The following is a 27,984-nucleotide window of genomic DNA, read 5'->3' on the forward strand; positions in this document are numbered from 1 at the left end:
CTATCCACAATGCTCTCTTTCTCAAGGAGGAACAGCTAATTTAGACCCTATCATTTTATATGTTGTTGGGATTACATTTGCCAATGTGCATTACTTTGCCTTTATCAACATTGAATTTCATCTGTCATTTTGTTGCCCAGTCACCCAGTTTTGTAAGGCCCCTGCGTAGCTCTTCACCGTCTACTTTGGTTATTAACTAGCTTGAGTAGTTTTGTATCATCTGCAAATTTCACCCCCTCCCTGTTTACCCGTTTTTCCAGATCATTGATAAATATGTTGAACAGCACAGGGGGGACACCACTACTTATCGCTTTCCACAGAGCAAAGCATGGCCCTTGAAGTGGCCCAACAACAAACTGGGCCAAGGCACCATTTCACTCCCCAACCTGCTCCACAGGCTGGGGCTGGGAAATACAAACAAAGGCACTATTGGCCCATGGTGCCAAGGGAAAGCTACCCCACCTCAGATGCCCAGGGTGAATGCTCAGCAGAGGACTGAGCCAAGCTCCTGGAGCCACACACCTGCTTGTGGGTAAGGGGCAGGCTAATGCAGGAGTGAGGCAGCTAGTCTGGCAGCCACAGGGTCTGCCCCAGCCCTTGGGGCCCTTGGACAAATTTCTCTTGCTAGGCCTCAGCTGTAAAAGGGATTTAATACTTAGCTACCTGCAGCATGGAAACTGGCCCTCCATCATGCGACTCCACCTCCTACCCACCCCTTTTCCCCCCAAGACTCAGTTCTGACTCTGGTTGTATTTGCCTTCACTAGATGAAGCAGAGCAGAGGCCAGGGACTCAACTAGCACCACTAGGCAGATGGTACCCACTCTACTTCTCCTTCCCCCATGGCTAGGACGAGATCAGCAGGCTCAACCTGAGGAAGGCAGAGGTGCTGGGGTGGGGAGAGGAGAGGAGGCACAAGGAAAGCACTTTGAAGAGTTTGCAGCTGTAGCGGAGGCCCTGGTTGAAGCTTCACCCCCACAATTGGTCAATTCAGGAGGCTCACATAGTGACGCTTGCTATCATCGCCAGTTGGCTGGGAGCCTGTCCTATCCCAGTGAATGATGCTGTGGCATCAACTTATACCAGTCTTCATCCCCACTCAGCTGGACCATAGCAACACCCTATTCTGGGGAGGAGGCCACCAGCCTCAGGAAACCCTCACTAAGAACACTGCACCCAGCTCCTCAGCAACACAGCCTAATGTGAGCACATCAAACCTGTCTGCTGCTCTCTACACCAGCTTCTTGGTACTTTTCATGAAGGCATGCCATGGCCTGGGCCAAGCACATTTCTCTGACCTGCCTGCTCCAGCATAAACAGAGCAATGGGACCAGTAAGAATACAAAACAAAACCCTACCAAAACAAACTGCTCCAACCACCCTCAAGTCTCCCCCTGGGAAGAGGACAGGAGCAAACAAGACAGATGACGCACTAGTGCAGGGTTCTCAAACTTCACTGCACTGTAACCCCCTTCTGCCCAAAAAAAAAAAAAAAAAAAAAAAAAAAGAACCTACACAACCCCAGGAGGGAGGACCAAAGCCTGATCCTCATTGCCCTGGGCAGGAAGGAGTCAAAGCTCAAGGGCTTCAGCCCCAGCCAGGGGGGCCTGTAACCTGAGCTCAAGGATGTGGGGCTCAGGCTTTGGCCCCAGCAAGTCTAAGCTAGCCCTGGCGACCGCATTAAAATGGGGTTGATGAGGGATTTAAAATATTAAATGGTTAGCCAGTAAGCATTAGTCTTACCAGTTAACCCACCCTAAATGTTAATCCCCAACCCCGGGCCAGCTGGCCCACCAACTCCGGCCACACTGCCCAGAGCAGCCCCAGCCCCTCTCCCTTTAAATCAGTTAGCCAGTTAAATATAATTCACTGCTTAAATGACTTAACTTTTAAACAATATTTACATGCCTAGTCATGACCCACTTTGGGGTCCCAACCCCCAGTTTGAGAACCACTGCTCTAGTGGAAGGCATTCGCATACTACAGTGATGAGTGCGCCGTACGAGAATGTAGAGACCAGGTCCCAGGGTATTGTGGTAAGGGGGAACTATACAGTTACCTTACGCAGAGAGAAGGGGTAGGCAGCCACTCTGGGCTATGAGACTCCCTGTACCCCCAGCACAGCTGGTGAGCAATTCCTCCAAGACCATGAAGGGTTAATTTCCCTTCTCTCCCCCCCACCCCTCCCTCCTCCCTATCTGTCCAGGCAGCTTCAACTGCAAACCCTTCCTCAGACTTGCCTGTGGCAACTACACCCTGCATGAGTCAGCCAGCAGGAGAGCCAGACCCCTCAGCTCCAGAGGGAAAGTCTGGCCTCTTGCTGCCTCTGCATTGTGCCAACACAACAGCAAGCAGCATAAACAGCAACAAGCCCACTCCACCCAGCCACCACCGAGGGAGCGCAGCTGTGAGGGGCTGGGTTGTGGGAACAGCTTCAGCAAGTCTGCTGGGGAGGGGAGAGGACATGCCTGCATCTTACCGAGATGAATACCACAGCAAAGGGTATTTGGGGCAGATCAAGAAGTAAATAGACAATCAGGAGGAACTACCAGCCAGTCAGGCTGTGGGACCCCCTCTGCAGGGAAGGAAAAGCAGCTCTCTGGAGGCAGCAGCTTACTGATCAGGTCCTGCCTGGGATCCAGGAGAACTGGTTGCATCACTGAGCTTGGGCAAGTCCCTGTCATTCTTGTGGCTCCAAGACACCTTGTGTCTTCTCTTTAGACAATAGGGTCCCTGGGACTGTCTCGTGCTAGTACAGCACCTAGGACACCAGGATCCTGATCTGGTTTGCGACCTCTGGGTGATACTGTAATTAAATATTTAGAGCACTGGCCTTTCCCTTTGCATTGAAAAACCGAAGTGGACATCCCAGCCATTTGACAGGCCACAGGTTCCCTTTCCCACCAACTCCCAGAATCAGCCACAGCCCTGCTGGTGCTATGATGGCAAGTGGCTATTCACCAATAGCAGCTTTGCCCATACAGCTAACTGGACGGGGTAAGCACTTCCCAATTCTGCAGAGCACCAGGAAATAGAATGGGAACAGGAATTGTTCATGGTCTCTCACCTCAATCCCCCCCCCACCCCAGAGATTGGGCCCAAGCTAGTCCCTTCCCCAGAGATCTGCCCACCTGCAAGACTCACGGAAAGCACAGCCCCCAGAGAGAACAGACTGCTGGGATGCAGAGCAGGAGAGTCACAGCCGCCTTGGTCAGGGCTCTCTCCCAGCAAAGGGCCAGATTCTCCTATTCACCACCAGAAGGGAAGAAGAAAGTGGGTGTCTGACCAGGAGGAATCAGAGGCTGGCAAAACAGGACTTCCCTTGCCTCCGCACAGCCTTGAGGTGGAACAGGAAACTAGCCAAAGCAGCTCTGCAGTAGACCAGCACTCAAGACCTGCTGCAGAACTCCCCCTCCACTTTCCTTGTAGACTGAGCCTATTGGGGTGGTGCTTTTCTCCCAAGCTTGGATCTCCTATGGGAGCCACTCTAGGTTGTCTGCCCATCCTTCCTGGGGGTACCTGCTTCCCAACTCACTGGGAGTCTTGGGTAAGTGGGAGCACTTGATTTTGTCATTGAGCAGAGTCATGGTTGCCAGTCTTGCCACCTTGCTGTAGCAGCCAGGCCTTCTCCTGACAATATAAGGTAGCTCAGCTTGCCACAGCAGCATGCAAGATTTGGATAGATCTACAGATCCCAGACAAGGAGAGTTTGATCAGTCACTATTGGGATGCAACTTCCTCTTGTTTACAGCAGGATGGGGCAGGGGGAACAGACTATTTAAAGCCAGCAAAGCAAAACCCATATACTAAAACAACCCTGCCCCTGTTAGGGAGGAAGATTGAAATCCATCTGGTAAAGTCTTTTCCATCCCATTTTAGGAAGCTAAACTTCCTTTGCACCCAGAGTGGCCCTGGCAGTAGGCTGCAGTACAATTCCTCAGACAGGGTTATTGGAAGCGTTCTTCCAAATGAAGACTATGAAGGTGTGAGTGGTCTAGGCACCATGTTTGGCCAGTGTCCCTTTAAGCAAGTTGGCCATGGCAAAATGTTCTGCAGGAATTGTGTTGTGGGGCAAGCGTGGAGGTTACAGAAAAGCCAATCAAGCAGGATTGGAAAGAAATTTGGAATTTCTTCTGCCTCCCCACCCAATCAACCTGATCCCTTTCACTACACCTGAAAGTCAGCCTCTTCCTATGGAATTTAAGGGCATCTGCCCTATGGAGCTGATAACGTAGCACAAGCCCTCCAGATTTTAACCAGGTCTTCCATTCCAGTAGAGAGATAAATGAAGGCTCCATATTCTAGTTATTTCAAGAGTAAAAAGCAGAATATTTCTAAGCCCATGATCTTGATACATCATGAAGGAGCAATAGAGAGCATGTGCCTACATTATTAGCTATTAAAGGTAACCAGAGACAAAGCAGTCATTGGCTTCCCTGAAGAGATCCTGGCGTTCACAAGAAAAGCTAGCCATAAGCTGTGCTTCTAGATTGAGGAGTCCTGGAATGAAAACCCTGCTCTGAGCAAGAGTGGTCGATACACTCCCATGTCTCGCATCCAGTGCCAATTTCCCCAAGAAAGGTAAAGTTTCCCAAGAAGCAGTGAACACACCATCTGTTACAACAGGTTTTTAAAAACTGAAGTCTTTATTAAAAGTTTTATCCAAATTTTGTAACAAAAAAAGATACAAAAGGGGGTGAAGATCCTTAATTCTGGGACTAGTCTGACCAATCAAAACCTGACAGTTACTAGGCTAATATAAAATCCATACAATCTGCTGAAAAAATGCAGGGAAGAAATTAAAAATAACTGCTGCTCTGAATTTTTTTTAAATTCCTTTAGCATTTATAAGTTACTCAGTTTGCATTTTACAGGAGAAGTTTATCTCTGAATGGTTATAGCTACTGTACAATGCAAGAGACAAGGGCAGGGCTAGAAATCCAGATGTGCTGCAGTACCCAATGCACCTTTGCAAAAATTGCCTTTTATAGGAGGGGGTGAGATTTTTCTCTTCTTGCTGCAAGAGGAATACGTGCAACTGCTGGGTGCTGACATATTTGCCCACAGTGGCTGAGGGAGAACCCTGTTAAGTGCCAATGCATCTGCATTAGTATAAAGCCTCAAGGAACACCCCACAAACATGGTTAAAAGGTAGTTACTCTCCCCCACTCTCACCAACCTATCTGAGCAGAGATCACTAGGCACTCAATACTGAAGGGTTGGTTAATGCCCATGATGCCATGAGGCCAAAGCCCTCCTTAGAAACTAACAGATGTATCATGTGAACTCAGGTCAGAAATCCCATGTTGCACTTGGCAGGATTCCACCCTCCCTGTTCTAAAAAAATGCCTCAAACAGGTCAGAGAAGCAGTGGCTCCACTCCTACAGGCTGGGGTGAAGGGGAAGAGAGACAGCTGTCACAGCACATAGTGCATAAATGGGAAAGAGCTGGACTTCTCATCACTCTGAAAAGGAAAAAAAGGAGAGGTGTACATGCGCCAGGCTAGCAACTGAGGCCACTGTTGAGATCTGTTACTGGCTAGCCAGAAGGACCCTGAGAATATTTAGGCTAACACGGTCTCCCGGTGAATGCCGAGTTAGGTGTATCACAGTGATAATGGTTATTCTGTACAGTGAAAAATGCAGTTTGGTAGCAGTGCAGTATCCCCTTGCCTGATGTTTCCTATCCTTCCTTGAAGGTGTAGGTTGGCAGGGGGTGGAGGAAGCCACCTTATGGCAAGTGAAGATATTCACAGCTGCCAACCAGAATTGCTTTGCAGACATCCAAGAACTGAAAGCTACAAAGAAGTAGCTAATGGGTAAAAAAATTCCAGTTTATAAAAAAAAATAGGAAAGCATGAGACAAGGCTACTGCAAAGTTCCTCCTAACAAGTCTGAGATGCAGCAAAGAGCAGATTCTCTCAGGGACTCGAGCCCTTTCCCCCAACCCCCAAAGTATCTTCAGGCATCTCCAACTATCACACCACTATTGTGATTTCAATTCACCTTGGGTGACTGTTTGCTTTCAGTGTCCACTTTCATGCGTAGAGTTTGCATCCACTGCTCAGAATGCTTGCAGCTTCTTCAAAAGCTGGGCTGAGGACATGTATGCTGAGGTGGTGAGCGCTCGCCACTTGTGGTCGTGTGGGATGGCAAAGGGTTGCTGGAGCTCTCGGTCCCATGTGGTAAGGCTGATTTCAGACATGAGAGATGCTCTAGGAGATTTTTTTTTTGCAAAATGCTGTGCAAGCCACAGAACGGAGAAAGCCTTTGGTCATAAAATACTTGCAAGAAAGTGTGTCTTGTATGGAAAGATTCCCCTGAACACCTACGGTATTCTACGTCTTAAAAAAATATATTGTGGACACTGCAGCCATACAAAGGGGGGGGAAGGGCCAGGAGAGGGGGTTTACAGTCTCACGTGGACACAATGGGGAGGTTAGGACAAGCACAGTCATAGTCCGTAAAACTGATTGGCTCGCTAGGATTATCAGTCATCCTCCTCATCCTCTTCATCCTCTGGATCTTCCTCTCCCTCATCCTCTAGGTCTCTTTTTCTCTTCTCTCCCTGTGGAAGGTCTGCAGGGAGGGAGTAAGAATTAAATTCCATTTGCAGTCTTGCAGAACTGCATTTGATCTCATTCTTCACAGGCTGTTTAAGCTACACATCTCGCAGGTGAACAAGTATGAACTAGAATCACAGCAATTGCTGTACGAGTCCCACCCACTGTTCCATTTTACATGGCATCCAAGCAAAAGCCCTGGGCAAGATTTTCAAGTGACGAGAGATTTGTGGAGCTCTTGAGATACTTCAGAGGGCCCAAATTTTAGATAGTGTGGCCACCTGAACTCTAATGTCCCCTTTTTCAAGGTGTGAAATTGGGAACCCAAAAACTGAGGCACCTAAAATCACCAGTCACTTTTGAGACTCTCAGCCAAGTTTATTCTTGGTGATTTGTCATTCAAGAGTTGTGCCAACCTCCATTTTCCTATAAATATCCTTACAAATATTTTAATCAACTATACGTAAGCCCATTCAGATCCAGTCTTCATCTACGGAATTTACTTCAAAGTTAGAAGGAGATGTCCAGGGCTTTGTTGCCTAGAGTGAAGCAAGACCCCAGCTAGAGTATAAAAGAAACCACAGTTCCTAGAACAAGTGCTTTATAAAAATGCTAACAGCAGAGCTTCCATTAGAGCCTCTCCTCCTTCCAGAGTATCATATTGAATTAAACAGAACTGGGTTATTTTGCCAATCTACCTGATCAGCTTTTTAACTATTGACAACCTATTAATACCAACTGACTGTTTTAAATATCTTGGGATGGTGGTATAATTTAGTTCTAGTGTTAACCAGTTTCTCTTGGGCTGTAGATTCACGCTTCGTCTCAGTCCAAAGCAGTAGTATTTTGGTAAAAGTGCCAAGTTAGGAGAGCCATTTCCCCCTAAGTCACAGAACAGACAGACTCCAGGATCTGAGGCTAGAAGCTACAAAAACATGGCTTGTTTTATAGAGCTCACTGAGGAAGGAAAATGGATTCTACCTGAGTCTGATTTAATCTGAGTTAGCTGCACTGAATGTCCAGTCAGCATGTTTACATTAGCACACTCTGGGGTCCCACCACCCTCATTCAACAGTGGTTTAAAACAATGAGCACCTGCAGTTAAAGACCAGGTCTCTTCCCTTAAACGTGCACATCAAATGCAAAAATCAATGCAGTATTATGGCTGGAAAAACTGTAAGATAAGGAAACTCAAAAGTTTGTGTTTCTAATGCTACATTGACCGCAACAACACAGAATGTGCAGTTTGGGACTGATGTTTAGTGCAATACATTCCCATGGAACACACAGGATGCACTGAGTAGCAGAGTGGAAGCCCTAACTTTGAATTTCCTGACTTGTGTGCTTTGTTTCCCAACCTCAATACTTAACATTTTATTTAGCTCTGGGACAGCGTCCTGATTCAGTGGTGACGGGAGTGAGGCTTCCTTGCCATAAAAGATAGAAGTGCCCAGTTCTATTGCTCAGCCCCCAGAAAGAGACAGTGACTGTTCGCATCAGAATAATGGATGGTTAGTGCTACCTTTGCGAGTGCTGCATCTTAATTAGGAGAGTTATATCTACTCACCCTCCTCACCTTCGTCATCATCTTCATCCTCCTCATCCTCTTCCTCCTTGAGTTAAAAAAAAGTTTGTTTGTACAAGGACCAAGATCCAGTGACTAGAGATCTAATTCCTTTTCCACTCAGTCATTCATGGTCTCTTCAAGTATGACTTCAAGAGGACACTGCATTCTGGCAGCACAGGAACTCAAAATGGCCAAGTAACAAAATTAACCCCCATCCCTGCACCCTGTTGCCTGCTCTCCTTCCTCATCCTTCACCCCACAGGGACAGGAACTCGTGGGCACAAAGAAGAGAAATTATAATGTCACTTGGAAACACAGCAAGGTGTTTCTCCCTCATACCATCCCCACCTACAGCATTAGGAATCCAGGCGTCACTTCCCAGAGCAGTTGACTACATAGCAAGCACTTCTCAGGCAAGTATACAGCATACTTGGCCAGATTACCGAGTTTCTCAGGAGGACTGATTTTCATCAGCAAGAGCACAGATGAAGTATTTACTAACAGGCAGCCCCAAAGGCTCACGCTGAAGTCAAGTCAACAAGAATAGCCTCACCTCATCATCTACTCCATCTTCTTCCTCTTCACCTTCCAGATCATCTTCATCCTCTTCCTCGTCATCAATGACTTCCTCATCCAACTCATCTTCCTCATCATCATCATCCTCTTCCTCACCTTCTACCACAGAGGAAGATGAGTGGGTTCCCCACCAATGTGCTCAAAGCAACACACCAGAGAAAGGGAGCCAGGAAATGCTCCCAGATAGCTTTTTGCAAAGATGTGCCAACTGAGAAAAAGCAACTAACCCAGAACAGCCCCACTGACATTAGGTAAAGCCCTGTGCCCACAGAACAGACCTGTGCATGGGAAGTATGTCAACTGACAAGCCCAGCTGGCTCAAATCAAGTTTGGTTTTCCAGTTCATGCTTGCGGGAGATGGGATTACCAAAGCAAGATTAGACTTTGGTAATGAGTTCACTCCATGATGGAGGGGTCAGTGGGGGATGGCTAGTGAAATGGGTGGGAGGCAATTACAGAAAGCCACTCTAAGCCCCCTTTACCTTCTCCGTTCTCATCATATTCATCATCCAGCCCGTCACCATCTGCTTCAGGGTCCGAGTCAGGGGCTTCCTGGTCATCAGCATCAAACCCATCCAAGTAGGTGAGCTGGGGCAGAAGGGCAAACATGCTCTCCCGGTAGTTGATCAGCATTGTCACCTCGCAGTTGAAGAGGTCCAAGCTATGCAGATTTGGCAGTTTCTTCTGCAAAGATTAATTTGTTAGGGCATTACGAGACTGTTCTGGTAAACTTGCTATGAGCAAAGGGATGAGGGAGACATTAGGATGTGCCTGGAGCAGGTGGTTTACTACCTGAACTATAGTAAAGGAACTCTTTCATGCATACTATTTTTTATAATACATGCCCCTTAGAAAACCTAGGACTGATGTCAAACACCCCATGAGGGCCAAGCAAGTCCTCTCCATGACACCCCAGGTGCCACCTACCTCAAACAACGTCTGACCCCTTAGCAGTCCTTTCCCAGGTGGACAGTGGGCACTACACCACAGTTTTGCTCATCCAGCCTCATTTCATGTTCCTTTAGCAACTGGCTGCTGGTTTTCCAGACAGAGGCACCAACAACTATTAGCCCAGCCACACATTGGGCAACTCATCAGTTCACATTAGAACCAAAGTATGGCTGAAACAGTTACCAAGACAGTTTGACTTCAGCTGCACCCACATGACCCCCAAAGGAAACTGCATCTATCGGTTAGATCCATGCACCATGCCTTTCACTCACCAGGGGCTCCAGGGTGTTGATGTCCTTGATCTTGTTGCCACTTAGATTCAAGTGGGTCAGGTTAGGGGTCCTCTCTGCTAGAACTTCAAGGCCACCGGAGATCCGGTTATCGCTCAGCTCCAGCTGCCACGAAACATTCAGAGCATTGCTTTAGAGGATCTCAACACTTTACATAGGTGAGTAACATTACCATTTTACATATGGGTAGATGGGTAAGTCATTGACTCTCTAAGACCACAAAGTGAGTCAGAGCATGGATCAGAACACAGGAGTCTAGAGTCCCAAGCCTGTTCTCTAACCACTAGATCTTGCTACCTATAATCTGCAGATTAAGAATCTATTTTAAACTTCATTATGTAACCCACAGCAGGCAAACATAAGCCCCTCTCCTCCCCCTGAATATTTGCTGTTTGGAAAGGGAGGGAAATAGGAAAGGAATCAGGGCAGGGGATTGGGCAGTTTTCCAGTACAGCTCTGATACCCCACCCTCCCTAACACAAACAGCAGAATGATCATGTCAGAAGGGAGCTCTATTGAGCCCACTCAAGGCCGTATATAGCACACTAGTAACAATCCCTCAAGTTAAGAAGCAGTGCCAAAAAATCCAAGTTAAAAGCAATAATGTGAGGTTTACTCCTCTACTCTCCTACATGCCCGACGTGGGGGGGGGGGGGGGGAGAAAAATCACCAAGACTTCAGCTACAAGGGGCATGTTTACACCAGTCAGAGCACAAGGTCAGTGATATGAAACTGCCAAGAATCTTTACAACCTTGGTTACACTAATCCTTTCTTCCAGAAGATTTCACACCACTGCATCTCCACTGGTGACAGGGCTACTGCAGATGAGACTCCAGGCAACTGCCTGCATTTCAACCACCGTTTCACAGAAAATATGGTAGTGTTTAAAATGCCAGCAGCCACCCTGGAGCTCAGTCCACCCTACCACATTCAGCCATTCCAGAGATGTTTGCAATGGTGGAAATTTTCAGAAAGAAGCTAGCACAGCCAGCCATTCACCAGGCAGCTCCCATCACAATGAGGTACGCCCCAAAGGCAGTGTTGCTTCTGGGATCAGTCACAGGCATCTGCTAAGACCACAGTGCTTTCCAACAAATTGGGGTCACATGCACATAGGGTGATCACCACATATATGATCTTCAACCTCTCAGGGGAGGACAGAAGATTATTAAAAGGTTAAATGAGACTGTACAGTCATTCTGCTTGGTTACTGCTCCCACCTCTATTCGATTAACCCCCATATAAACATCATGGGCAGCAAAGCAGCTGCTGAGAGGCTCAGGCCCTTTCCCCATACAGCCGAGTGATGTAAGGCAGCACCCACAACAGGTGTCAGCAACAAGTTCCCATGCTGGTTTAGCTGCAGATGTAGAGAGGGACACGCCAAGGACAGCAAGAGTTGAGAAATCATCGCCAACGCCCGAGACGAAGACAACCCCATAGCTTCTGAACTGGTGCTGAGCCAGTTGTTAGCACCCAGGACCAGCAACAGAATTTTTCTAGTGTGGTCCATTCATATGGGCTATGGGGAGATTAATTTAGGCTTCAGGCCTTCCCTGCTTTTTAAGAAATGTTTCTTTAACATACTTCAGTTTGGAAAGGGATTTTTTGCTCAGCATTTCAAAGCAGTAAGGTAGCTGCAGCACCAAAAGAGACAATGGCCCTGTTATGGGAGAGGCTTAGGAAAGAGGCCAAGATCACCACAAGTGGTCTCTAGTTTTGGGTGCTCAACTTGAGACACTAAGGTGTGCTCAGAAGGAGTCACGATGCAAAGGTAATCCTATCACAAGAGGCTATTCTAGCACAAATGTGCATGAAAGCAGAAGGCAGGTACGAATACGTCTGATGAAGTAGGACAGCGATACAAGGGGATGGAGTAATGTCTATAAGAGAAGCTCAGTTCTAATGCCAGCCACTACTGCCCCATTTGTCAGAAGACTCATGGTAGGGCTGCATAGCCTCACGTCCGACTGGCACCACCCCTTAGCTTACCTTGCGGAGTTTGTTGAGCTTGGGGAGATTGGAGACAGACAGCAGGTTGACATTGATCATGCTGAGGAACTCCAGATTTTCAAAGTCCGAAGAAAGGCCGACGATCTTCCCGTCGTCCGAGCGGCAGTTATCCAGCACCAGCTCCTTCACCTACAGGAGAAGGGAGAAACACTCAGGAGCTGGCACAAGGAGCCATCATTGTCACTTACAATTGCTCGAGTGTCTCGGTTCTAAAATTGATTTGTATTAACCTACTGAATTAACCCATTGATATCAAGCTCCTGAGGGTGGGACAGATTTAAAATTGAAGCACCATGCACCGGTCTAAGGCACCAATACCAAATAAACCCCTCCCAGCCACCCTGTTAAGGGGGTTATGCAAGTACTCTATTTGTAAACCAAGTTTACCTTAATGTGGGTACAAGGTGCCAGACTGGCAGTCCCTAGATACCACAGTCCTACCCACAGTTAAAGGGAAGGCACTGATAATCTTCACTGCCACTATGCCATGTCACCAAGATATGGTGGGATCACCTCTAAAAAAGGTTCAGTCTCCATGGCCCAGCTAATTCGTGGCTTCCAAGCAGCAAGATTTAACAAGAGCAGCAAAACTGAGCTGAACTGAAATATCTCAACTTGTTTCATATGGCACCAAAGTGCTTTCATATGGCAATTATTTTCACCCAGATTTGAAACTACAAGGTTTGATCCAGTTACTAATCCCCTTTGGGTCCTATCTCTCCATCCATTTGGATTTCCCTCTTATGCCAGAAAAATCTTTCAAAGTAGCATTTCCAGCTTGGCTCAAAGGCCCGACTCTCCATCTACGTTGTGCACTAGCCCTCAGCCAGCAGAGGAGCACAACAGCACAGTAGGGTGCATGACAATTCCTTTGCTCTAACTTTTTTTTTTTTTAAATATAAACAGGTTCCAACATGGTCAGCTCACACAGACCTCGCATACACTCAGTATTTGCCACAGTAAAAAAAATCTACTCCCTTCAGTCGATGCAAATGCACCCCACAGCCACATGCTGCTTCTGATGACTTGTCAGATAGGCAAACATGCATGGCAAGAACCTCAGAAACAAGTAGGATTCAGTCCTAGTACTCCAACAGCAGTTGTTACAGGCTCAATTCCCAAAGTGGGCTCTTGTCCTACATGTTCTTCAAAGCAGGCCAAAAGTCACAACCTTGGCTAAAAAGCTACTGATGCTCTCCAAACTCATCCTTTGAATCCCACCTTGCTTAGTTCACATAGGTTAAACAGTTTTTCTGGCCAGTTTTAGAATGATCACATTAACCCCACATTTAAAGACAGTTTCTTATCAGGCACATTTACCACTGCTAAAGAAACTTATAGATTCATAGATACTAAGGTCAGAAGGGACCATTCTGATCATCTAGTCCGACCTCCTGCACAGCGCAGGCCACAGAATCTCACCCACCCACTCCTATGAAAAACCTCACCCATGTCTGAGCTATTGAAGTCCTTAAATCATGGTTCAAAGACTTCAAGGAGCAGAGAAGCCTCCCTCAAGTCAACCATGCCCCATACTACAGAGGAAGGCGAAAAACCTCCAGGGCCTCTCCAATCTGCCCTGGAGGAAAATTCCTTCCCGACCCCAAATATGGCAATCAGCTAAACCCTGAGCATATGGGCAAGATTCACCAGCCAGATACCCAGGAAAGAATTTTCTATAGTAACTCAGATCCCATCCATCTAATATCCCATCTCAGGGGATTTGGCCTATTTACCCTGAATATTTAAAGATCAATTACTTACCAAAATCCCATTATCCCATCATACCATCTCCTCCATAAACTTATCGAGTAGAATCTTAAAGCCAGATAGATCTTTTGCCCCCATTGCTTCCCTTGGAAGGCTATTCCAAAACTTCACTCCTCTGATGGTTAAAAACCTTAGTCTGATTTCAAGTCTAAACTTCCTGGTGGCCAGTTTATACCCATTTGTTCTTGTGTCCACATTGGTGCTGAGCTGAAATAATTCCTCTCCCTCTCCTGTATTTATCCCTCTGATATATTTATAGAGAGCAATCATATCTCCCCTCAACCTTCTTTTAGTTAGGCTAAACAAGCCAAGCTCCTTCAAGATTGGTGGTGGGAAGAATTTCTTAGAGTCAAGCAGCAAGCACAAGCCACCACTCTGCCACTTCACGTACTTTAGAGTTTCCTATTTTCTGCTTGCAACATTTGACACGAGTGAGTATGAGTGACTAAAGTGCTGCAAAATGTCAAAAAATACTCTGTTTGTAAAAGACCCAGGGTACCCTGCAGTTGGTTTCAAGTTTTATACCCCAGTTCCTGCTATTACTGCCTCCCCTGCCATCCCACCATCTAGAAAGCATTTTGTCTAGCCCTAGTCAGGTCCTATTTAATGCCTACAATTGTCCTTGCGTCCCTAGCCTTATTTAAAGTTGATCCACACCATTCCTCTGGCTTGCCACACAGTTGTGGGTGAATCAAGAGCAAGACCACATCTCCCTCCATAAATGTTACCTAGACTCAAGGTTGTCCCTAGGTAAGAGGAAGGCCTTGTTATAAGCAAAGCCTGGTACTTATAGCAAGTCAAGCCAGCACCCATGAACCCAGGCATGAAGGACAAAGCACTTTTGAAGGATGCAGGAGTCAAATGCTCAAGATTCAGCTACTCAGCTGTGTTGTCTAAGCAGTCCAGCAACAATGCAGTTGAACTGGCCCCACCACAAGGCAGGGGCAGCATTCCTTGCTTGGCTAAGGAGGTGCTAGCCACCAATAGCTCTTCAAGACAAAGAAACAGCCAAGGCAACTGACTAAGATTACAGAAAAGGGAGAAAAGGAGTACTTGTGGCACCTAAGAAACTAAAATTTATTTGAGCATAAGCTTTCGTGAGCTACAACTCACTTCATCGGATGCATTCAGTGGAAAATGCAGTGGGCACTGTAGCTCACAGTGAGCTGTAGCTCACAAAAGCTTATGCTCAAATAAATTTGTTAGTCTCTAAGGTGCCAAAAATACTCCTTTTCTTTTTGCAAATACAGATTAACATGGTTGCTACTCAGAAAAGGGAGAAGTTACTCAAAGCAGCACAGATCACTCCTCTGATCAACCCCTCACCCCAAAGATCAGGCATTACCAGAGATCCCTGATTCTTTATGCTGACCCTCCCATATCCTGTTGCACCAGCCATCCAAGAGATTTAACTCCTCCCCCTGCAGGAGACCTCAGTTTTGTAGGGAAATTTCACCTTGAGACCAATAGCCAGGATCTCTCCTACCCAGCCACAGCACTCAATGTCCACTTATGCCTCCACACTTCCCTATATCAACACACACATAGGAACAGCTCCCTTCTCACCCCTAACATATTCAGTTAGATTTGGGGAGATGCGGGACAGGTTGGAATAAAGAATTCTTTTCCCCATTAACTCACTTGCACTAGGCAGAGAACAGTAATAGCAGCAAACACTGTTCTGCTAGCTTGACTTTTTCCCCCACTTCACAAGGTGAATTTTTCAGCTGTCCCAATTCCAAAAGGGGAAGAATCACAAAGCCTGGAAGTATCTCAAGTGGGGCTGAGGGAAGAGGGTCAGCACTTGCTCCCTGGGGCTTGGACACTGGGCAGGACATTTCCCCAGCCCCCCAACCTTCAATGTGAAAAAGTTCATTTCACTACCTTGTGAGTTCAAACGGTAAGCTGATCAGCAGGAACCCCTGCACTCCTTTCAGTAGCCTGGCAACTCGGCTCCACTCCTATTATTTACTGCAAGGTGTAGCCTCAAGCCCAGCACCTGGACAACAGCCAGCTAGAAATGGGGTGGCTACAGCAGAAGGTCAGAGCGGAGCATGGGGGAAGAGCGCAGGGGAAATTAAAGTTAAGTGCTCCCAACGAGCACTGGGGAAACAGCTTAGCAGCCTCCTGCTGCTCTTTAGAGAACTGGGTCTGAGAGACTAGCCCAAAGGGAGCCACAGTGCCAACAGGCTGGTCAAACACGGGGAAACCTAGCAGAGAATCAGACTAGGTTTTCAACAGGCCACAAGTTGCTTCCAAATTGCAGGTTACATCACCAGGAATTCCTGCAGATCAACAGGCAGGTCAGGTTGTTCCACTCCTTTTACCAAGGACCAACTAGGGAATTTCAAATGATTCCTCACCAGCTGAACTCAGCCCCAATAGTCCCCACTATCAAGGTAGATTTGCCTAGCTCTCTACTGCACTGCATCCCAGTGATTTCAATACCCTCCAAAGCCTTAAAGGTCATCAACGTTTTCATTCTTCTCTTTCTCCAGAAGCCTACAAACATAGCTCCTCAGCTGCCAAAGTCTTGTTCGCTCTCCAGTTCCTTCCAAGACCCCCTGCACGCTTACCTGCAAGTCCAGGCCATGACAATACCACTGCTGAGACTGTACCAATAATGACAGGTTTCAGAGTAGCAGCCGGGTTAGTCTGTATTTGCAAAAAGAAAATGAGTACTTGTGGCACCTTAGAGACTAACAAATTTATTAGAGCATAAGCTTTTGTGAGCTACAGCTCACTTCATCAGATGCATCCAATGAAGTGAGCTGTAGCTCACGGAAGCTTATGCTCTAATAAATTTGTTAGTCTCTAAGGTGCCACAAGTACTCCTTTTCTTTGTACCAATAATGATTCTTTTGTACAAGACCTAGCACAGTGGAGTCCTGGCCCATGACTGGAGCTCCTGGGAGCTACCACAATACAAATAAAGGGACAGTCACTAATGTGCCCTATCTATGCTGCTGCTTTATTGTTTACATTTCACTCCTTTTGCTCAGCGAAAGGCTGACCAGGCACTTGTCCTTTCTTCTGCCCTTTCAATGTTGCAATCCTGACATTGCCATCACTGCAATGAAGGGATAAACCTAGCAAAACACTGGCTCCACTTTATTTCATGAAAACGTTATTTTAAAAATTGCAAAGAGCCCATGGTATTAACAAAAACCAAGTCTGGGGTCTCAGCCGTCACTGGAGCATGGATCTACCCCATTCTTCACGGTTCTCTGAACCCCCATTCCCATACTACTCCCAGTCATCAATAGCATTTTTACAAGGTGGTGAAACAGCTAAGAAAACCCCACGAAAGCCAGGTTTGAGGAGCCACTCATCCACTTACCACCAGTGATAAGCCACTTTGGCTCTCATCTAGACTAGCACAAAGGGTATCAAACCCCCACACCTGAAATGAGTTTGCTCAATAGTGCTAATTTAACCATATCGAAACCAGTAAAAATGCAGACAGTTCAACAACATTAGCGCTATTTTAGCAGTTAAAAACCTAATCAAGTGTTAATTGAAAACCCCAATGAACACCAATGTAGACAATCAAATTGAGCTGACTCCTAGCCCGAAGAAAGGTGTTTTTATTCCTAACCTAGCCAAAGTTGCTGATGACAATAGCCCCAACCTTCAGTAACTCAAAAAAGTGTCCACTTGAACCACAAGCAAACAATTAGGGGAGGTAATGGAAGAAGGAAATGGGTTGTATTAGCCTGGGTAAGCTTCAAAGACAAATCCCTGATTCAGAGACCAGGAACTGTCCCTGCCAAGCATCAGTGGAATCCATTTTTGATGTCACAAGACATCTGGTATATTATTTTCACAAGCAGTCTATGAAACCAGCCAACACCAAACACTCTGAACAGGGCAGGAGGCCTGAAATAAATACTACAGGGGGCATCAAAGTGTCAGAGGAGCCAGATGCCACGCATGGGCATGGTGCGGTTAGGAAAGGCCATGGGGGAATAAGAGAGGATGCAAAGCAGTCATGACATGCTGAAGTACACCAGAGACTCAACAGAATTATTCATGTGGGTGACGTGAAGAAAAGCGGGGAGACAGTTTATGAATAAAGCTCTCAAATAGGAGAAGAGCTCTGCGTGCAGCTACACTGAGTGGGGAAAGGCCAGTCACTGCTCAAGGAATAAATGCCAGTTACATAAAATGGAAAAAAAAATTTACAAAAGCCCTTGGCTAATTTTTAACCAGTAATACCAAATTCCAGGGCAAGAGACATATGCAACCTTCTCTGAGGATAGATCGAACATGGCTGAGTGCCACATGTGCGTTTCAGGCACCCATCCTCACTGGCAAGAGGGCACTCTGCTAACACTGTGCAAGAAAGAACATGGTTAAACATCAGACTCAGATATTAAGGTCAGAAGGGACCATTATGATCGTCTAGTCCGACCTCCTGCACAGCGCAGGCCACAGGCTCTCACCCGCCCACTCCTGCGATAAACCTCTCACCTATGTCTGAGCTATTGAAGTCCTCAAATCATGGTTTAAAGACTTCAAGGTGCAGAGAATCCTCCAGCAAGTGACCCATGCTACAAAGGAAGGTGAAAAACCTCCAAGGCCTCTGCCAATCTGCCCTGGAGGAAAATGCCTTCCCGACCCCAAATATGGCCATCCGCTGAACCCTGAGCACATGGGCAAGATTCACCAGCCAGATACCCCGGAAAGAATTCTCTGTCGCAACTCAGATCCATCCCCATCCAACATCCCATCACAGGCCATAGGGTCTATTTACCATGACTAGTTAAAGATCAATTAATCGCCAAAATCACGTTGTCATCCCCTCCCACCATCCCCTCCATGCACTTATCGAATTTAATCTTGAAGCCAGATAGGGCTTTTGCCCGCACTGTGTCCGGGCAGGGGCCGCCAGATGCAAGTTTTACGAACTATTTTAACCCCCCCCGCCCCCCCATGTTCTAGAGCCAGGGCACAGAGAGGTCGGGGGAGGGGGCACATCCACGCATCGAGATACCTGGCCTAGTTTTACAGCAGGCTACGTAAAAAAAAAAAAAAAAAAAACACGCACTAGCGAAGTCGGCACAAACTAAAGCTTCATGCAGCGACTTGTTTTTAGGTCCCTCTGCACCGTGCCCTGAAACGCAAGTACAGCATCTGCAGCCCAGCCGACTGCGTACCTAGGGGGGCGCGGGGGCGGGTTGCAGGCCTGGCCTCGGGGAAGCGGGGGGTACCCGCGCCAGAGCAGGCTGCGGGAGGGGGGACCAGCAGCCTGAAGAGGCCCCAGGGCGGCCGAGCAGGCATGGCGGGGGCTTCAGGCGAGTCACGCTTCGGCCATGTTAACAGGAGCTGCATTGCAACAGCAATTGCCGCTAGCTCCCCGCCGGCGCGGGCGGGCCCCGGGACACGCTCGGCTCCGGGGCGGGGTGGGGGGGGGGAAGCCGCTGGGCGCCCCCCCCCGGCCTACCCCCTCTTGATTTTCTTCCCTAAGCGCCCAGGCCGGCCCCCGCCGCACACGTGCGCAGCCCGGCTCCTTCCCGCGGCGAGACCCGCGGGGCCCGCCAGCGAGCCCGGGGCCGAGCCTCCGCCGCTGCCCCCCGGAGCGGGGCCGCCCAGGCGAGCCCCGGGATCGGCGGGCCCCGAGCCTTTCCCTGCCCCTCACCGCCCTGCCGGGGGGGCTCCGCGCCCCACAGAAAGGGCTACACCCCCCCCCCCCAGCACGGATTTCACACACACCCCCGGCGCCCCTCACGGCAGCCGCCGGCTCCACGAGACGCCGGCCAGGCGGCCCCGCACCCGGGGACACGTGTCGGGGGGAGGCCGGCCCCGGCCCCGGCGCCGCTCACCTCCGCCGGCTTCTTGTTCCGCAGCTCCAGCGTGAGCCGCTTCTCCATCTCCATCCCTGCGCCGCCGGCCGCGCACCTCAGACCCGCCGCCGCCCCGCGCCCGCGCCCGCGCCGCCGCCGCCGCCCGAGCCAGGAGAGCGCCGCCGCCCGAGCCGCTTATATAGAGGAAGGCGCCAAAGGCAACAAAGGGGGAACCCACGGGGCAGCGCCCCCTCCCGCCCGGGACCCGCCACTGCGCCGCCGCCCGCTGCCCCGGCCCGCCCGCCCCGCGGCGCCCCCTGCCGCCCGGGACCCGCCACTGCGCCGCCGCCCGCTGCCCCGGCCCGCTCGCCCCGCGGCGCCCCCTGCCGCCCGGGACCCGCCACTGCGCCGCTGCCCCGGTCCGCCCGCCCGCCCCGCGGCGCCCCCTGCCACCCGGGACCCGCCACCGCCCACTGCCCCGACCCGCCCGCCCCGCGGCACCCCCTGCCGCCCGGGACCCGCCACCGCCCACTGCCCCGACCCGCCCGCCCCGCGGCACCCCCTGCCGCCCGGGACCCGCCCGCCCCGCGGCGCCCCCTGCCGCCCGGGACCCGCCACTGCGCCGCCGCCCGCTGCCCCCGCCCGCCCGCCCCGCGGCGCCCCCTGCCGCCCGGGACCCGCCACTGCGCCGCTGCCCCGGCCCGCCCGCCCGGCGGCGCCCCCTGCCGCCCGGGACCCGCCACTGCGCCGCCGCCCGCCCCGCGGCGCCCCCTGCCGCCCGGGACCCGCCACTGCGCCGCTGCCCCGGCCCGCCCGCCCGCCCCGCGGCGCCCCCTGCCACCCGGGACCCGCCACCGCCCACTGCCCCGACCCGCCCGCCCCGCGGCGCCCCCTGCCGCCCGGGACCCGCCACTGCGCCGCCGCCCGCTGCCCCAACCCGCCCGCCCCGCGGCGCCCCCTGCCGCCCGGGACCCGCCACTGCGCCGCTGCCCCGGCCCGCCCGCCCGGCGGCGCCCCCTGCCGCCCGGGACCCGCCACTGCGCCGCCGCCCGCCCCGCGGCACCCCCTGCCGCCCGGGACCCGCCCGCCCCGCGGCGCCCCCTGCCGCCCGGGACCCGCCACTGCGCCGCCGCCCGCTGCCCCGACCCGCCCGCCCCGCGGCGCCCCCTGCCGCCCGGGACCCGCCACTGCGCCGCCGCCCGCCCCGCGGCGCCCCCTGCCGCCCGGGACCCGCCACCGCCCACTGCCCCGACCCGCCCGCCCCGCGGCACCCCCTGCCGCCCGGGACCCGCCCGCCCCGCGGCGCCCCCTGCCGCCCGGGACCCGCCACTGCGCCGCTGCCCCGGCCCGCCCGCCCTGCGGCGCCCCCTGCCGGCCGGGACCCGCCACTGCGCCTTCCTCCTGCAGTCCCCCTGTCGGCTGGGACTCAGCCACTGCGCTGCCACCCCAGCGCCCCCCAGCACCTCCTGCTGCCCCGCCCACCCGCCCTGCGGCGCCCCCTGCTGGCTGGGACCCACCACTGCGCTGCCGCCACAGCCCCTCGGGCCCGTGGCACCCCTGGCTGGTCAGGACCACCATTGCCCTGCCTCCATGGCCCACCCACTCTGGGGCAGCCTCTGCTGACTCTGACTAACCACACCACAGCCCTGGCTCACCAGCCTGGCAAGGAACTGAGAGTCTGGAACAGGTCTGGCGTAGCCCCCTGCTCCTCTCCTCTGCCAAGAGTGCACAAAGATAGTGTTGTCTTGGGAGTGCTGTGCTCCGTCAGCCCCGTATCCAACCCACTGCTGTGCAAGATCCAATCATCAGTCCTATAACCCTGTATCCAATCCCCTGATACGCCAGATCAGAGCATCAATCCCTATAGCCTCTTAGCCCCATAGCCGCCTGCCATGCTGTATCAGACCATCAACCCCCATAACCCCGTATCTGACTGTCTGTCATGCCAGATCAGACCGTCAGTCCCTGTAGCCAAGTCTTCTACCTCGGGCAGGGGCCAGAAACTTACGCTTCAGGGAGAGGCAAAACCCTCCCATACTCAGACTGACCTACAGGGAATTTTCCCAGGAGGCCCCAGGACTTGGCCCCTGTATCCCAGACGTCTCCAAGCAGGGCAAAATCAGAGGAGACAAGTGGCTCCCACAAAAATTAATACTCAAGTTATTGTAGCCCAAGAATCCTGGGGAAGGGTGAATACATTGGGGGGGAAGAGAAGCTTTTGGCCACTGGATAAACTCACGTCTTATGACCACTTGTACAGCTGTAGCATCAGAGTCTTTGGCTTCTCCCTAGCTAATCTGGCTAGCAGTTAATGCTACTCTGTGCTCATTGCTGTAATACTTCAGCACCTTACCTGCTCTCGAATAAAACCCAAGAAGGAGTCTCTTTCTATCTCTCCACTCCCATATATTTCTTTTGTCTTTTCATGTTGACGGGCAAGCCGCACCAATGAACCTGGATCCAGTGGAGCTGGTATGATGGCCCAGCCCCCATCGAAATCAGCAGGAACCTGGGGAAAATGTGGTAAGTGGCAATGCTGGCTTGCACAGCAGGTGTTCGTAGCACAGCCGCTGCCCTCCTTGGGAGAGATGGAGGTGGAAGGGTCGATGGTTTTGTCCTGGAGGCAGTGGGCCCTTGACAAGGAAGTAACATCTGATGGCAGAACTTAGAAGGTTCATCACTTTTGTACCACCTGCCACAGGCCGCTCCCCCTTTTCTCCTTTGGCCGGGAGCCTAACCCTGTTGCTATTCCTCTTCGCCTTCAGATCCCCACTGCTGCATCCTTTGCTCCTGCCCTTAGGTCCAGATTTGCTCCCCTTATAACACAGTAAATTCCCCTAACTCAAAAGCCGCTCCAATATCTACAAACTAGAGAACCTCCTGGGTCCCCAACTCCAGTGCAGCGAGGGCCACATGCTCATGGAATGATTGGCTCATAGGCCTCACCCCTTCCAGCCTCCTTCGCCACCGGGCATAGGATCCCTCGGGCGATGACAGCAATTGCCTTCAGGACAAAGTAATATTAGGAGAGTGTTTGTGTGTTTAATGGGAGAAGGGTTTCATCAGCCCACATCTTGAGCTGGTGTAGCCCCAGTCTCACCAGTTCAAGGTCTGGCCCCCTGGGCCGGCTTTTCTATCTGCCCCACTGCTTGGGTCAATATTCCCATGTCAGACCCTTCCAGCCAGGTCAGCAGGAGCCTTGTACACCCTCATGGCACAGGTGTGAGTGTGTGATACATGGGCCCTGGCAGGCACCAATCAGGTTCACTGCCTGCTTTCACTCTTCATTTCATCTCCCATTCCCAGCTGTTCTGTTCCTCTCTCCCCTGCTGCCCCACCACCTCGTCCTTCTCTCCCCTTCACATGGTCTCCTCCCTATGCAGGGCCTCTTTGCTGGCATCTCCTTCCTACCTTTATAACAGCATGGATGCCCCTGTAGTTGGTACACTACAGAGTTTTAGGTGGGGGTGTCAGGGCCTGAGAAGGGGGTCAAGTCAAGCGGCTCATCAGGCTGATGTGGTTTAAGGCACCTCAGTTTCCATAGCCACAATACATAAGGGAGTGGTGTGGCCAGCATCACGTCTACCCACCTTTGAGGTCCCTACCCATACGGGTCAGGTACCGTTTTTGCAGCGGGGGGGAACTGGAGGTGGCCTTTCACTGAGATCAAGCAAGACACAAACCCACAACCACCACAACTGTACTCTAGCCCCTTAACCCCCCTATATCTCAAAGCTGAGAGAGGGGTGGGGGAAGGGAATCAGCTGCAATCTTTGGCACTCTTCCCTGCAGCTCTGCCTGATTGCTCTGTAAATTTAAAAAAATCAGGCCAGGAGACAAACAGCTTGAAACTGTATTAACTCCTTAATCTAGATCCCCTTGGTGGCTCCTCCTGCTCAGCTGCAGAGGGATCCAGCCAGAGCTATTGTAACTCATGCTTACATAGCGTGGTTCTCTGTCTCCTTCTGTAGCTCATGAAAGCTTATGCTCAAATAAATTTGTTAGTCTCTAAGGTGCCACAAGTCCTCCTTTTCTTTTTGCGGATACAGACTAACACGGCTGCTACTCTGAAACCTGTCTAAAAATTGAGATTTTTTTAATCTGCTACAGCCTTCAGTTGTGGCACATGGGTTCTTGATCTGAGGGACAGCAGATGCTCCTGCTTTTCGATCAAGTCTGAATTGCCACCCCCTGCAGATGATGAACAATCTACAATCCAGGGATGTCACCTGTAAAATGAGTATAATGACACTGTGTAAAGCACTTCTAGAGCTGTGGCTGAGAAGTACTTTATAGAAGAGCTAGGATTTACTGGCTCAATGTAGACATAGAGCAAAGATCTAGGTTTCATAAAACAAGGTCCCATTAATAAAGAAATACCTGACTCCCAGCTGGTTCATCCCCTTTCCCGGGATCTTCACTTGCCAAAGCAGCCTTGTATGGTCCTGATGCATCCCCAGTGGAGCTGCTGGAAGATATGCCCCATAGTTCTGCTCTGCTTCCTAATCTGCATTTGTTTTAAGGTCCTTTCAACAGAGCTTTTAAGAGTACTCTCCTGTTCTTTTGTCGAGGACAATGCTCCTTTGCCCACTTCCCCTCCCTCTTTCACCATCCATCATCCCAGCCTGGCTTTAGTGCTCAGCCATTTGGGATTCCTTAGAATATGTCTACGCTACACCCGATGAAGTGAGCTGTAGCTCACGAAAGCTTATGCTCAAATAAATTTGTTTGTCTCTAAGGTGCCACAAGTCCTCCTTTTCTTTTTGCGAATACAGACTAACACGGCTGCTACTCTGAAACCTATAGAAGCATAGTAACTCCTGCCCTTGAGAGGCAGTAGTTAGGCTGAGGGAAGAAATCTGCCATTAACCTAGTGCGATGTCTATACCAGGGTGTATGTCGGCTTAACTATGTCTTTCAGGGGTGTGAATTTTTCACACCCCTGAATGACATAGGTAGATCAACCTAAGTTTTAGGTGTAGACCAGTCCTTACATTGGGTTTACTATAAAGTTGAATTTTGGCCTTGTCTATACTAGAAAAATTGCACTGATGTAACTAAATTGATTTAGACTCAGTCTAGTTAAATGATACAAGCTCCTACTGGAGAGGCACTTTAAACTTTGCTTCCGTAGATTTAGCTTACATCACTAATTTACCAACAGAATTGACACAAATTTAAGGGCTGGGCTATTCAGGATCGTGAACCAAAATAACTATATTGGTGGTAATTCCCATTGACAGCTGTTTCAGTGCAAGTCTGTGTGTGGACACTTATTTCGGAATAAGAAAGCCATATTTTGGTATTACTAACACCATTTTTTTTATTGATTTAGTTATTCTGGTTCCAGTTTCCATGTAGGGAAGCCCTAAGATCAAATTTAACACAATCCAAAAACCAGTCACCACAAATGATCTGACATAAATGGCTGTCTCTGAATTACGATGGCTTTCTGATCACACAACCTCAAAATAGGAACATAAGAACTGTCAGATCAGATCAAACCAGTGGTGCATATAGTCCTGTATCCTGTCTCTGACAATGGCCAGTCCCAGATGTTTTAGAAGAAGGTGTAAGAAACCCTGAAGTAGGTAATTATAGAAGGACCACAGGAAAATCTCTTCTTAACCCCCATTAATTAGAGGCTGGTTTATGTCCTGAATCAGGAGAGTTAATAACCCTCCTACTTTTTCCCCCTAGCATAACGCTGGATGTTCTCATTACCCATCTAAATATCTTTTGTTAACTTTTCTAAGCTCTTGGCCTCAAGCACACTTGTGGCAGGGAGTTCCACAGGTTAATTATATATTGCATAAAAAAGTATTTCATTTTATTAGTTTAGATTTGCTTTCTTTTCATTTCCTGGAATGCCCCCTTGTTCTTGTCTCTTGAGTCAGCATGGACAGAAGTTCTCAATCAGTATTTTTCCATGCCGGCCATTACTTTGCATAGCCTGTCCTCTTCATTTCCTAGCTATAGAAAACAGCCTCAGTCTTTCCAATTTCTCTTTATAGGGAAGCAATCGTATCATACTTCTGAAGCGACCCATCTTCTTCCATATCTTTTTTTGGGAACTGGTGACCGGAACTGGATTACGTTTCAAGGGAAAGTATGACAGCATTAAAATCCAGAGCAAAGCTTATTTTTAACGAGCACCCTCCCAGAATGTTTCATTCCTGGAACAAAACTCTCATTTGTATCACCGGGTCTGCTCCTTTCTTTATCTGATCAAATGCTTCTCAGTAGCTCCTTACTGGGGAAAGATGGTGAGACATTAAACAAGGGATGTCTCTTAAAATACAGGATGAAGGTTCACGTCCTAGCTGATCCCATAACCAAAACCTTTATATAGGGATACGCTATTAATTATTATTATTATTTATTTATATTGTGGTAGATCCTATGAGCCCTAGTCTTAGACCAGGACTCCATTGTGCTAGGCGCTGCACAAACAACATGATGGTCCCTGCCAAAAAGAGCTTACAGTCATTGTTGCCAACTCTTGCAACTTAATTGCAAGTCTCACAATATTTGGCATTTTTCCAAAAAGCCCCAGCTCCTGGAGGCATGTGATTAGGTGAGAATCTCAGCTTTCACTAAAATATATATATATATATTACTGGGTTCCTCTGATGGTTGCAAAGAAAAGCTTGAAAATATGACCTGGGTGCACCCTAATGACTCAAGAAAGCAAAAAGCAAATAAAGAAAACCCAAAATTGATTAGCTAAATTGATTGGACCCTAACTCATGCTATTATAATGCTTGGGGTTGGCAATACACATAGCTGCATAGACTTTAAGGCCTAGTTTGCTGGTCCTTCTGGGTCAATGTCCTCCCTTTACTATCAGAGACATTGAAGACCAGATCTCAGCTGGTGTGAATGGGCCTAGTTCCACTGAGTTAAGAGACAGCTGAGATTCTAGCCCTCAGCTCTTTGCAATGAAAGCTTTCCTAGGCTCCATTAATAACAGGTTTCAGAGTAGCAGCCATGTTAGTCTGTATTCGCACAAAGGAAAAGGAGGACTTGTGGCACCTTAGAGACTAACAAATTTATGTGAGCATAAGCTTTCTTGAGCTACAGCTCACTTCAGCCGACGAAGTGAGCTGTAGCTCATGAAAGGTTATGCTCAAATAAATTTGTTAGTCTCTAAGGTGCCACAAGTCCTCCTTTTCTTTTTTCGTAGGCTCCATTGTAACTGCAGAGATGTGCTGGGACCAGTAAGGGGAGCCATTTCCAAGCAATGTAAAGGGAGATTACCTTGCAGTAAAACTCCATTCAATCTTCTCCTCGATAGAAGGACAGAGCCTGGAATCAAAGACACTGGTGTTCCTGGAATAGGTCCTGCCAAAAAGGCAGGAGGGATGCAGGATGTTGGAAGGGGTCAAGGATTTCAAAGGTGCCTTGGTGCCTTGGGCTCCTTACAGAAGTTAATGCCATTATGAAAAGAGAACTCAGAGAACTGGTGTAGTCAGTGATTTCTTAGGGTATGTGTACACTTCTACATCGATGGTAGGGGGTTTTCCATTGATGTAGTTAATCCATTTCTCAGGATTTAACCTCACAGGGACACTCAGGAAAATTAATTCAAATTAACTAAAACTGTGAATTTAAAGTGTGTTAGTTGAATACCATTAAATGCCTGTGTAGACACTCTCACCAGATCTACACTACAGACTTATATCAGTATAACCACGTCGCTCAGGGGTGTGAAAGATCCACACCCCTGAGTGATGTAGTTACAGCAACCAAACGCCCGGTGTAGACAGAGCTAGTTTAGTTTAAATTCACTTCCAAAGTGAATTAATTTGGTTTAGTTTAATTCACTCTGGAAGTCAATTCACTTTGGAATTCAGTGTAGGTTCTGGCTTAGGCTGCAACCCAAGCTCTGGGGCCCTCCTATCTCACAGGGTCTAGAGCCTGGGCTCCAGCCCAAGCCTGAATGTTGACACCACAATGAAACAGCCCCTTAGCCCAAGCCCAAGTCAGCTGGCACGGGTCAGCCACATGTTTTTAATTGCAGTGTAGATGTACATTTGAGCTGGACTCTGCACAGGTGGAAGCAGGCAAAGCTCACAATGAAGTCAGTGTAGCTTCACGCATCGTGGGATGATTTTAGCCCTTAAAATTCAGCCAGTGAAACCTGCAGAATTAAAACCACTGATGTCTAGTTGGTTTAATTATTTAAAAGGTTTTTTAGTCCCGTCCTCCCAGAAGATGGGGGAAAGGGGAACCCATTTGAGGAATGGAGAATAGTTATAATAAAAATTAAAGCGAATTCAGTGCTGATGAAAAGTGCCAGGTAGAGCGATAGATATTCAATAAATTAGACACATTCAGGACCACATTTTCAAAAGGGCTCTCCAGCTCTCCTGGAAATCTGGATTTTAGTGACAGACTGAGAGCTGCCCAGCACTTTGGAAAACATGATCCATAGATGGCAGGGGCGGTGGAACTAGGCGTGCTGG

The 27,984-nt window shown here is 49.5% G+C and overlaps 2 protein-coding genes across 5 annotated transcripts in view; one reads left to right on the forward strand and one right to left on the reverse strand.

Moving 5' to 3' along the window:
• Positions 1 to 4,623: 4,623 nt before the first annotated feature.
• LOC119848440 (acidic leucine-rich nuclear phosphoprotein 32 family member B) lies at positions 4,624 to 19,751 on the reverse strand. Of its 4 annotated transcripts, none has more exons than XM_038384269.2 (7): positions 19,556 to 19,751; positions 11,940 to 12,089; positions 9,929 to 10,051; positions 9,188 to 9,389; positions 8,683 to 8,804; positions 8,130 to 8,175; positions 4,624 to 6,578 (listed from the first exon to the last, which is right to left on the reverse strand). In XM_038384269.2, the coding sequence occupies exons 1-7, from the start codon at positions 19,607 to 19,609 to the stop codon at positions 6,490 to 6,492; spliced, it is 786 nt and encodes a 261-aa protein (XP_038240197.1). In that variant the 5' UTR covers positions 19,610 to 19,751; the 3' UTR covers positions 4,624 to 6,489. The 4 variants fall into 4 exon arrangements, with proteins under 4 accessions (XP_038240197.1, XP_038240198.1, XP_043358707.1 ...); XM_038384270.2 differs by having other exon boundaries at positions 8,683 to 8,801; positions 19,556 to 19,739; XM_043502772.1 differs by having other exon boundaries at positions 8,139 to 8,175; positions 8,683 to 8,801; positions 19,556 to 19,722.
• Positions 19,752 to 21,819: 2,068 nt separating this feature from the next.
• ACER1 (alkaline ceramidase 1) overlaps positions 21,820 to 27,984 on the forward strand; it is a 55,221-nt gene continuing 49,056 nt past the window's right edge. The window contains exon 1 of the mRNA XM_038384164.2: positions 21,820 to 22,039. The gene's annotated coding sequence lies outside the window, so the exon portion shown is untranslated. The remainder of the gene's footprint in view (positions 22,040 to 27,984) is intronic.

Source organism: Dermochelys coriacea, chromosome 25, assembly GCF_009764565.3.
Source record: "Dermochelys coriacea isolate rDerCor1 chromosome 25, rDerCor1.pri.v4, whole genome shotgun sequence".
NCBI lineage: Eukaryota > Metazoa > Chordata > Testudines > Dermochelyidae > Dermochelys > Dermochelys coriacea.